Source organism: Octopus bimaculoides, chromosome 24, assembly GCF_001194135.2.
Source record: "Octopus bimaculoides isolate UCB-OBI-ISO-001 chromosome 24, ASM119413v2, whole genome shotgun sequence".
Classification (NCBI taxonomy): Eukaryota; Metazoa; Mollusca; class Cephalopoda; order Octopoda; family Octopodidae; genus Octopus; species Octopus bimaculoides.
The window spans coordinates 8365951-8378726 of record NC_069004.1 but is presented as its reverse complement, the minus strand read 5'-3'; the positions used below and the strand labels follow the sequence as shown (position 1 = coordinate 8378726).

At 33.8% G+C, this 12776-nt stretch overlaps 2 protein-coding genes across 3 annotated transcripts; both read left to right on the top strand.

Moving 5' to 3' along the window:
* Positions 1-3457: 3457 nt before the first annotated feature.
* LOC106874601 (zinc finger protein OZF) lies at positions 3458-8065 on the top strand. Of its 2 annotated transcripts, none has more exons than XM_052976213.1 (2): positions 3458-3723; positions 5594-8065. In XM_052976213.1, exon 2 carries the CDS (start codon positions 5943-5945, stop codon positions 7491-7493), a length of 1551 nt encoding a protein of 516 aa, XP_052832173.1. In that variant the 5' UTR covers positions 3458-3723; positions 5594-5942; the 3' UTR covers positions 7494-8065. The 2 variants fall into 2 exon arrangements, with proteins under 2 accessions (XP_052832173.1, XP_052832172.1); XM_052976212.1 differs by lacking the exon at positions 3458-3723 and adding an exon at positions 3771-4632.
* Positions 8066-8155: 90 nt separating this feature from the next.
* LOC128250666 (zinc finger protein 726-like) lies at positions 8156-12767 on the top strand. Its single transcript, XM_052976214.1, has 2 exons — positions 8156-9449; positions 10699-12767. Exon 2 carries the CDS (start codon positions 11047-11049, stop codon positions 12178-12180), a length of 1134 nt encoding a protein of 377 aa, XP_052832174.1. The 5' UTR covers positions 8156-9449; positions 10699-11046; the 3' UTR covers positions 12181-12767.
* Positions 12768-12776: the final 9 nt, after the last annotated feature.

Genomic DNA, 12776 nt, shown 5'->3' with positions numbered 1-12776 from the left:
TGTAACATCTATGGGAAATCATTCTCTGTAAAAGTTCATATTGAGTAGACAGAAATACAATTATATATACAGGACAGTAGCTGTACCACTGTCACGTGTTATAAATCATCCTCTCAAACCAGTCATTTAAGTATTTATAGATGTATTTGTACAGGTGAGATACTCTGTCAGCATGATATTTGTGGTAAATCTTTCTTACAAATTACTGATATAAGAAAGCACTATTGCATTTGGGCAGGAGAAAAACCAGATCACTGTAATATCTGTGATAAATCATTCTCTGTAAGAAGTGCTTTAACTACTCACAAATGCATTGTTACAAGAAAAAATTCACACATGTCATGTCTGTAGCAAATCATTTTCTGAAAATAGTGATTTAATTAAACACAGACATATTCATTGTAAAGAAAAGCTATATAAAACACCCTCGTCTATGAGATGCATCCCAGACTTACTTTGTACATTAAGATACATTTTGTGAAGTGGTTGGTAAATGAACAGAGACATCAGCATTCTAATGTTGTCAGTGACATGACAGCATCTTCAGTTCTGGTTCCACAATAAAATATGTCCAGTACAATGTGAAATTGATGACGATGATATGTCAGGAAGGCAGTCATTAAAATCATTCACCAAAAATGGAAAAGAGAGATGAAATGTTTTTCCTGACTCATCCAGGACTTAGAATGGAACTTTCCATTTTGTTGTGGTAACAATAATTATAAATTCATTACATATATTGTATTGGTTATTGATTGATTAACTATTATTAAAATAATTTGTGTTTTAACAGGTTCAAATTGTTGTTAATTTTTATTTACCATTTTATTGAATCCAATTATGTTTAACATTACTTATTTTAGTTATCCCTAAATTAGCAGTCTGATTCATTCTCTATTTTGGACCTTCACTAAAACCATGCTTACTTCAAGCCAACTTTAATGCACATTCAGCCTCAGGTTAGCACCAGTTGAGAAAAGAATAAGATGAAAAATATTCCAGCTATTTTCTAAACTGAAATTGAGAAATGCTTTTATTAAAATTTATGTAATTTATGATGCATTTTATTCCAATATGATCATCATCATTTAACATCCGCTTTCCATGCTAGCATGAATTGGACGATTTGACTGGGGGACGGCGAACCAGATGTTTACACCAGACTCCAAGCTGATCTGGCAGAGTTTCTACAGCTGGGTGCCCATCCTAATAATACGATTCATAAAAAATTCTACATTTAGGAATAATGCAATTTATGACAATTAAAAATCATAGTTGTTGACAGAAGCCTTAACCTGAGAAGTGTACAGCCTCATCTCCTGGTATTTAAGCCATCTACCTCAAGAAATTAAAGAATTTCTATTCACATTTTTAATATGATTCCCTCTAAGATTAATCAAGTTTCACCAAGAGCTCATAGTGTGTTTATAGCCTTGTTAAATATCTCAATATTAGAACAATACCAGGGATTAAAATGTTGTCACATGCTGGCATTGAAAATTAAAAAATAGTCTTAACTCTCACTAAATGATGAAATCAATCACCAAAACTGCATCAAATGGCTTACTAGTCAATCTCTCAAGAAATATGCACAGGTTGTAAATGGGTCTCAATGAAAGTTCATAATATGCTGCTTGAGACAATCAATTCAGAAGTAATCACATTTTTGAAAGGGGTTTTTGAGTATAGAATATCTAATTGAACTAACATAGATGCAAGCCTGGGTATGTGGTTAAGATGTTTGCTCTACAACTATATATTTTGGGTTTCATCCTAGAATGCAGCACTGCAGGTAAGTTTTTTTTTCTGCAATATCCCTGGCCAAACCAACGCATTATGTTTGAATTTATTCAACAGGAACTGTAGAAAGTTTTGTTTTGTGTGTGAGAGGCTGTTGATATTCACTGTCTATCTCTGTTTAAGTGAAACTGTGTGGCTGTTGGTATCTCAACTGGTTGCAGCCATGCTGGGGCTTGAAGAATTTTAGTCAGACAGATTGACCCCTGTACGTTTTTTTTTTTTTTTGTTTAAGCCAGCGATTTATTTTATCGGTCTCTTACTGAACAGCTAAGTTACAGGGACATAAACTCATCAAGTAATAGGGTGGGGCACAAAGACACATATATAGATATATGTGTGTGTGTGTACCATATATACTCAACTATAAAAGCCCTCGTCTATAAAATTGTTTATCTCATTTTAACAGAAGTAAAGAAATATATAAAGAAATGTCTAAAGATCAGCTTCGGAATTAGCGATTCAGGTTTTTTCAGTAATTCCAAGTATCAGCACTTCAGACATGGCTTGCACCTAGAAAATATCCAAAGATTTTGGGGGGTGTTTATAAGTCGCACCCCCAAATTTAGGTGAAAATTTCAAGGCAAAATAGTACAACTTATAGTCGAGTATATATGGTATATGAAAGGGTATTAAATGTGGAGAGTTGAAGGATTTTCTCCTTATGTGAACACAACAGAGGGCCCAGGTTGACAGCGGTATGATAAATAAGGCAATTAAAGGTATAAGCACAAGGAAAGCCCCTGGAGTCACTGCTGAAAGGCTTAAACGTATCTGGTAGAGCAGGATATGATCTTGTCACCTGTATAGTTAACCAGGTTATTCAGGAAGGCATCATCAGAGCAGCTGCAAGACATAAGACAGAAGTAATTACAGAGGCATCAAATTGCTGAACCAGGTGATGAAAGTTGTGAGTTATAGCAGTTTGGCTTTGTGCCAAGGAGACACACTACTGCAAGAGAAGTATTTAATAATAAGCCATTGTACTTGGCATTTGTTGATCTGGAGAAAGCCTTCAACAGAGTACCTTGCTCTGTAATGTGGCGTTATCTTAGGAAACTAGGGATAGATGAATGGAATTTAAGACTGGCTGTCCAATTGAACTATAGTATACTGATGATGTTAGTCTGGTAGCAGAATCTGTAACAACTGGAAAAGAAATTCCTGATGTGGAAACAAAACCTATAATAAAAGGGCCTTAAGGTTAACAAAGACCAAAGTGCTAGAGAGCAAAAAAATGGACAAAATTCAAACCCCTTCAGGTGAATGGCCCTGCTCACTATGTAAGAAAGGTATAGTAAGAAATTCCTTTTGCTGTACTTAGTGAAAAAAAAAAAATTCTGAAACAAGTTAAAAATGAAGAAAGTAGGAGGTGGGGGTAATTTCAAAATGCCGATTTTGCCAATTGTTTTGCAGATTCGTATTCTTCGTAGCCGAAAACGTGGGTTTGTGTAGAAAAAAAAAAATTTTAAAGGGGTGTTTTTGTGCGGGTACAAAAGGAAGTCTTGCCAAAAAAAACATATGAACCCCCACCCTTTTTTCCGAACAAAAATAAAGGGTTTGCGGCACATTCTGCATCCATAATGCATGCCGTTTGAAAGGTATATATATATATATAAATATATATATATATACACAATTTTATTAAAAGATATCCATTTACGAGGGGAAAAAAATTGGATCTTGTGAATTTTCCGAAGTCTTTGCGGGTGTAATATTTGAGATCGAAAGTGCGGTTGGAGTCGAAATCAGCTTCACTCGTTCATAGTGATATGCTATGGTGTTATTGTAGAAGAAATAATAAACAGCTTGACTGTCGATATAGAATGAGGTCGATAAAACGTTGGTAAACCTCATTCTAACAATTAAATATTTATTTTGGTGAAAACGTATAACATATTAGTTAAGTGTTTATATTTGAAAACGGTAAGTTGATAAACGTTCGTTTCAATGATATAATAATAGAATTGCGTTTCATTTCGCGGATAAGGTATTTATATTTGAGTGCAAACATAAGAATGGGAAAAGATATTTCTTTCAGACACAGTAATCACATAAATGTGAAAACAGCAACATGAGTAAAAGACATTTCTTTTAAGAATACTAATTATTTTGCACTGGAAATAAATAACAACTTCGTGAAAGAAGAATTTCCATGTCTTGACTTTCATAGAGAGGATAGTACTTCCAAATTGAAATGATCTCTATTGCTGGAAATATCCTTTAAATAATTAATTTACAAAACATGAATAGAAATTACTGTATTTTAACGTGTATAAGGAACCCCCTAATTTTGGGAGTTTAAAATTTGGAAAAAAAATGGTTTTGTAAGGGATTATAATACTATCTATGTGTAAGGAACTCCCATATTTTCTGAACCTAATTTTTGACAAATAAAGGGGGCGGAGGTAAAGAAACGTACACCACCCATTTTCGGCGTAACAAAAACCCTAAACACCGTATTCTTTGTACGTATTCTTTACTTTCACCAAAAAAGGTTTCCATATACACGTTAAAATACGGTAATTGAATGGTGTATTAACATATCTGTAGCGAGACACGAAGAGATCTCTTTTGTTGCTGTGGCTTAGTTTAGTTGTGCTTCGGCAGACTCCAGTCATTCAAAGCTGGAGGCGTAATAATACAAGTAGTAATTTCCGCTTAGTAACATTGCGTTCGTTTTTTTTTTTGAATGGTCGGCAATCATGGATTTGACGGCTTTCAGGAATCGTTGATTTGTTTAACATGTCATATTTTGTGTCACCACCAATTACTCGCAACTCATTTGATGAACATCAACTTCCACTCTACTTCATATAAACCTCAGTGCATATAGTAAGTCATGCGATTTTTCCTATTTTGCATACGCATATATTTGGTGCCCTTTCATATGCAAGATTATTCGGTTAAACTCTAATTCTTTGATCCGAGCTAAAAAAAAAAAAAGGGCAAAGGTTTAAAACAACATGTAGTAGACGAATATGAAAAAAAAATGCGCACAGGCGAACGGGAGGGGGCGGTGACGACTCGGAAAATTCACATCGGGAATGTTCCGAAGTCCTCTCACCACTTCTCCGTTCTTCGACGAAATTTCTTTTTCTTCATATTCGTTTACTACACATTATTTTACACCTATTACACTATATATATTTCATTTTTGTGACCGGGTGTCGAAGTAGGGTTACTGGATCGTGTGATTTATCCGAGTTCGTACCCCACCCATCTCCGTCACAAATTTTTTTAAAAATAATAGTGTACTAGGTGTAAAATAATGTGTGGTTAACGAATATGAAGGGGAAAAAATGGTTAAAGTTTACAACTTGACGTTGAAACGAAAATCAGAAAAAAATAGTGCAACAGGTGTAAAAAAAAATGTGTAGGAAACTAATATACATACATACATACATACACTGGTTGAAGTGAAATAAAGCAGTGACATCACAAACAGAATACTAAATGAGTCGAATATCCTTCATATGGACACTAGGAACAATGTACTCCTGTGGATTTAGTAAAGAGTTCGGCTCAAAATACTCAATGTAACTGAATATCAGAGAAGGCCTAAAGATACAATGACTGAAATCACTTGTTCATATATGTATAATCACTATTGTTTATTGAAATATTGGTAATGTTTCACAACCTGAAGGTATATCTGTATTCAGTAAATGTGTTAACACATTCAAAAGTAAAGTTCAGTTGTTGAGGTAAATGTAGAATTGTAGTAAAATTTCTCTGTTATATCTCTACTTTTTAATCATCTTCAATATCTTACACTATTTCTCTGTCATTTCAGAATATCAGATGACATTGGCATTAAAGCTATAGCATCAATATATATTGACATTTACTGACAAAAGGAAGATTTTATACAGAAGAACTACAACTCCATTGCAATAAATTTACTGAGAGTTAGTTCTTCGGAGTGAGACATTGCTAATCGTTGCCTACAAGGTGCATGAAATGATTTTATATTCCATCTAAATTTGAACAGATTTTTTAATGAATTTGCTACTGTTTTCTGATACCAACTGAGATAACAATTGATGGAACTATTGCAGTAGAAGGATTTTCATCAGTGCAGTAATAAATAGCGAAAACAATATCAATATAATTGGTTGTGTAAAAAGAAATATTAAAGAAGAATGGATTTTCCTGAACAACTACCAAAGGAGGTGAGAAAAGCATCATACCCCTGTGATATCTGTCAAAAGTCATTTTCTCTAAAAAGTAGTCTTATTAATCATAAAATTGTTCACAGAGGAGAGAAACCGTTTCAATGTGATACCTGTGATAAATCATTCTCTCGATTACAAACCTTAATTAATCATAAACACATACATACAGGAGAAAGGCCATATGGATGTGATATCTGTAGCAAATCATTCACTCTAAAAAGTCACTTAGAAGATCATAAACATACTCATACTGGTGAAAAACCATATCAGTGTGACATCTGTGGTAAATCATTCACTGCAAAACGCACATTAACAGCACATAGTCGTATACATACAGGAGAGAAAGCGCATAACTGTGATATCTGTGATAAGTCATTCACTCAAAAAAGTGACTTAGAAGATCATAAACGTACTCATACTGGTGAAGAACCATATCAGTGTGATATCTGTGATAAATCATTCTCTCGAATACAAGCCTTAGTTACTCACAAACACATCCATAAAAGAGAAAAATCATCTAAAACCTATGGTAAATCATTGACTGTAAGAAGTCTTTTGGAAGATCATAAACATATTCCTACAGGTGAAAAACCATATCAGTGTGATATCTGTGGTGAATCATTCTCTGCCAAACGCACATTAACTGGACATAGGCGTAAACATACAGGAGAGAAAGCGCATAAGTGTGATATTTGTGGTAAATCATTCTCCCGTACAGATCATTTAATTACTCACAAACGCATCCATACAGGAGAAAGGCCATATGGATGTGATATCTGTGGTAAATCATTCTCTCTAAGAAGTCACTTAGACAGTCACAAGCGTACTCATACAGGTGAAAAACCATATCATTGTGGTATCTGTGATAAATCATTCTCTTGGACTGATGGCCTAACTCGACACATACGTAGTCACACGGGTGAGAAACCATATCAGTGTAATATTTGTGGTGAATCCTTCTCAGACAGAGGTAATTTAGCTAAACACAAGTTAATTCATACAGGAGAGAAGTCATATCGCTGTGATATCTGTGGTAAATCATTCTTTCAAAAAGTACATTTATATTCTCACATACGTATGCACACTGGAGAGAAGCCATTTCACTGTGATATCTGTGGTAAATCATTCTCTTATGGAACAGGATTAACTGTTCACAAACGTATTCACACAGGAGAAAAGCCATACAACTGTGATACCTGTGGTAAATCATTTTCTCGAAGATCTGGCCTAATTAGCCATGTATATATTCATATAGGTGAGAAGCCATATCACTGTGATATCTGTGGAAAATCATTCTCTCTTAGTACTGTCTTAATTAGACACAAGCGTATTCATACAGAAGAGAAGTCATATCACTGTGAAACTTGTGGTAAATCGTTTTTGCGAAAAGCACATTTATATTCTCACATACGTATTCATACTGGAGAGAAACCATATCACTGTGATATCTGTGGTAAGTCATTCTCTTATGGAAGAGGATTAACAGTTCACAAACGTATTCACACAGGAGAGCCATAGAAGTATGGTAAATTGTTGTCTCAAGGATCTGGCCTGATTAACCACGTACCTATTCATACAGGTGAAAAGCCATATCATTGTGATAGATCATTCTCTCAAACAGGAGAGATGCCCTATCAGTGTGGTATTTGCAGTAAATATTTCTGTGAAAATAGTGATGTAACTAAGCACAATTGCATTCATACAACAGAATATACCATTGTAATGTACGTGTTTATTCTAAAGAAAAAGCATATCACAGTGATATTTGGAGAGAAATTCTTTGTAACAAATGACTCATCTATGTATAAAGATACATTTTGTGAAGTGGGTGATAAATGAACAAACAGCAGCAGTTTTGGTTCTACAATAAAATACATCCAATACAATGAAATTGATGATATGTCAGGCAGTCATGAAAACTATCCACCAAAAGTGGAAAATAGAAGTGAAATGTTTTTCCTGACTCATGAAAGACTTGGAATGAGCTTTCCTTTTTGTTATGGTAGCAATAATTAATTCATTAAATATACTGCATTGGTTATTGATTGATTAGCTGTTATTAAAATGACTTGTGTTTTAACAGGGTCAAATTGTTGTTTACTTTGCATTTTATTGAATTTGATTATGTTTAACATTAACTTATTTTAGTTATCCTTAAATTTGCAATCTGATTAATTCTCTGTTATGAACATTCACTAAAACTGTGCTTAAATAAAGCTAATACATTCAGCTTCAGATTAGCACCAGTTGAGAAAAGAATAAGATGAAAAGTATTCCAGCTATTTTCTAAACTGAAGTTGAGAAATGCTTTTATTAAAATTAATGTAATTTATGATGCATTTTATTCAAATATAATATGGTTCGAAAGACTTCTGGTTTTGAGAATAATACAATTTACAACCATTAAAATTCATAGTTGTTGTCAGAGGCCTTAACCTGAGAAGTGTACAGCCTCACCTCCTGGTATTTAAGCCATCTACCTCAAGAAATTAAAGAATTTCTATTCACATTTTTAATATGATTCTCTCTAAGATTAATCAAGTTTCACCAAGAGCTCAGTCTGTTTCTAGTCTTGTCACTATGCCTCTTACACGCGTCTCACACAGCCACTCCTCTTTATAACCAGAGATGTTTTTATAGCAACATAGTTTTGCTGTATCAGGGTTGATTTGAGGCTAAATTACAACAAAATTATTACTGAGATAGACGAACGACAGAACCTATATGTAGTTACATGACCTGCTAGAAAAAGTAGCTAAAAAGAAATTTCTGTCTTCAAGAAAAAAAATGCAAGATTATATTCTTTTATAAAGGAATCCCAATATTTGGAATATGGATACTTGCTATCTTTTATTCTTTCAACTTTAGCTGCTTCATCATTCAGTGAAGAATATTGTTTTAACCACAGGATAGCTCTGATTGTAATGGATCTGTGAGAAAAGGCGTTCCAGCCATGACCATTTTGTTTTATTCTTTTCTAGAAGTAATGAATTCCTAAGCGAACATTATATAATAATATAAACTTGCATTATTATTTTTTTTTTTCTTGAAGACGGAAATTTCATTTTTCTTTTTGTCAGGAAGATTTGGTTGCTCTTTCTAGCAACTCGTTGCCTCGTCTCGTTCCGTTCGTCACTTGTTGTTTAGTCACGAGATGGATCTGATTGAGTACATATGATCAAAGACGTCCCAACTGTGACCATTCCGTGACATAATGGACGCTACGCGTATATCTGTCGGTCAGATTAAAAAGATTCGAAACACCGAATGTCTCCTTATGACATTGTGGGTGTCATATTTGTGATCGAAAGTGCGGCTGGAGACAAAGTCAGCTTCACTCGTTCATAGTTAATATGTCACGGGGTTATTGTTGAAGAAATACGGAATTCCTGACATTGGTAAACCTCATTCTAACAAATATTTACATTGATGAAAACGTATAACATATTGATTAAGTGTTTGCATTTGAAAACGGTAAGTTGATAAACGTTCGTTTCGATTGTGTAATAATATATGTAAATGTAAATAATAGAATTGTGTTTCACTTGGATCATAACGTAATTATATTGATGGGAAAACATGTAACAATAGGAAAAGAAACCATTTTTCGTTTTGACTTGAGCGAATTTCATTGTCGTTCTCTCTCTCTCTCTCTCACACATACAAAATAGATTTATACATGTGTATTTATGTATGTACGTGTATATAAAAGATAATAGGTATATATGTGTGTGTGTGACTGACTACAAAGTGCTGAACGAACCCTCGCCACTTATACATGAAAAAAAATACATGGCAACACACATTCATTCATTCATTCATTCACTCTCTCTCTCTCTCTCTCTCTCTCACACACACGTTTTTTTCATATACACGTACATACATCCTTCACATTCTCCTCGCTTTCACTTTCTGCTCTCACATGTGTATTAAACGAATATACAAGATCCGATTTTTTCCTCATAACTTTTAGGAAAATGGACATCTTTTATTGAAATACCTTTCAAACGGCACAGATTACGATTATAAAGAAATTTGAGGGGAAATTTATTTTTGGTTTGAGTAATAGAAAAAGTCTAAGCAACTGGTTACTTTTAATGGCGAAACAAACACGTTGAAATAATTACAGAAATAGCGATGGCATAACTACAGGGTTTTACCCCCCAGACTTTGGGGGGTAAAACCCTGTAGTTATGCCAATAGCGATTCACACTTTGAAACTAACAATTGTTTAAAATTTCAGCACGATCGCATGAACACTACTTGAGTGTTAAGCGCACAAACAGACAGACACACAAAACAATTTATATATCAAGATATATATATACATATATATACTCTGGTTGACGTGAAATAAAGCAGTGACATCACAAACAATACTAAATGAGGAGAATATCCTGGATATGGACACTAGGAACAATGTACTCCTGTGGATTTAGTAAAGAGTTTGGCACAAAATACTCAATGTAACTGAATATCAGAGAAGGCCTAAAGATACAATGACTGAAATCACTTGTTCATATATGTATAATCACTATTGTCTATTGAAATATTGGTAATGTTTCACAACCTGAAGGTATATCTGTATTCAGTAAATGTGTTAACACATTCAAAAGTAAAGTTCAGTTGTTGAGGTAAATGTAGAATTGTAGTAAAATTTCACTGTCGTATCTCTACTTTTTAATCATCTTCAATATCTTACACTATTTCTCTGTCATTTCAGAATATCAGATGACATTGGCATTAAAGCTATAGCATCAATATATATTGACATTTACTGACAAAAGGAAGATTTTATACAGAAGAACTACAACTCCATTGCAATAAATTTACTGAGAGTTAGTTCTTCGGAGTGAGACATTGCTAATCGTTGCCTACAAGGTGCATGAAATGATTTTATATTCCATCTAAATTTGAACAGATTTTTTAATGAATTTGCTACTGTTTTCTGATACCAACTGAGATAACAATTGATGGAACTATTGCAGTAGAAGGGTTTTCATCAGTGCAGTAATAAATAGTGAAATCAATATTAATGTAATTGTTGTGTGAAAAGAAATATTAAAGAAGAATGGATTTTCCTGAAGAATTACCAAAAGAGGTGAGAAAATCGTCATACCCCTGTGATATCTGTCAAAAGACATTCTCTCTAAAAAGTAGCCTCAATAATCATAAAATTGTTCACACAGGAGAGAAACCATTTCACTGTGATATCTGTGGTAAATCATTCTCTCGATTACAAACCTTAATGACTCACAAATATATCCATACTGGAAAAAATCCATATGGATGTGATACCTGTGGTAAATCATTTGCTACGAAAAGCACATTAACAGAACATAAACGTATACATACAGGAGAGAAAGCACATTGCTGTGATATCTGTGGTAAATCATTCTCTCGATTACAATCCTTAATTACTCACAAATATATCCATACTGGAGTAAAGCCATATGGATGTGATACCTGTGGTAAATCATTCACTCTCAAAAGTCTCTTAGAAGATCATACACGTACTCATACTGGTGAAAAACCATATCAGTGTGATATCTGTGATAAATCATTCTCTGCAAAATGCAGGTTAACACGACATAGACGTATACATACAGGAGAGATTAACTGTGATATCTGTGGTAAATCATTCTCTCGTACACATCATTTAATAATTCACAAACGCATCCATACAGGAGAAAGGCCATATGGATGTGATATCTGTGGTCAATCATTCACTCTAAAAAGTCACTTAGAAGACCATAAACGTACTCATACAGGTGAAAAACCATATCACTGTGATATCTGTAATAAATCATTCTCTCGGTCTCCTAACCTAACTCGCCACATACGTATTCATACAGGTGAGAAGCCATATGAGTGTAATATTTGTGGTGAGTCATTCTCTGAAAGATGTAATTTAGTTACACACAAGTTAATTCATACAGGAGAGAAGTCATATCGCTGTGATATCTGTGGAAAATCATTCTTTCAAAAAGTACATTTATATTCTCACATACGTATGCACACTGGAGAGAAGCCATTTCACTGTGATATCTGTGGTAAATCATTCTCTTATAGATCAGGATTAACTGTTCACAAACGTATTCACACAGGAGAAAAGCCATACAGCTGTGATACCTGTGGTAAATCGTTTTCTCGAAGATCTGGCCTAATAAAGCATGTACCTATTCATACAGGTGTGAAGCCATAATACTGTGATATCTGTGGAAAATCATTCTCTCATAGTTCTGTCTTAATTATACACAAACTTATCCATACAGGTGAGAAGCCATGTCATTGTAATACCTGTGGTAAATCATTCTCGTTAAAAGTTCGGTTAAGTAAACACAGATACACTCATACTGGACAGTAGCCATATCTCACTGATGTCTGTGATAGATCATTCTCTCAAACAGGATAGATACCCTATTCTGTGATATTTGCAGTAGAAATTTGTCAAAATAGTGATGTAGCCAAGCACAACTGCATTCATGATATGTCAGTCATTAAAACAGTACAATGAAATAGATAACGATATGTCAGGTTGGCAGTCATTAAAACCATCCACCAAAAATGGAAAATAGAACTGAAATGTTTTTCCTGACTCATTGAGGACTTTGAATGAAGCTTTCCTTTTTCTTATGGTAGCATTAATTATTAATTTATTAAATATATTGTATTGTTTATTGATTGATTAGCTGTTATTAAAATGACTTGTGTTTAATAGGATCAAATTGTTGTTCACTTTACATTTTACTGAATTCAGTTATGTTTAACATTACTTATTTTGGTTATCCTTAAATTTGC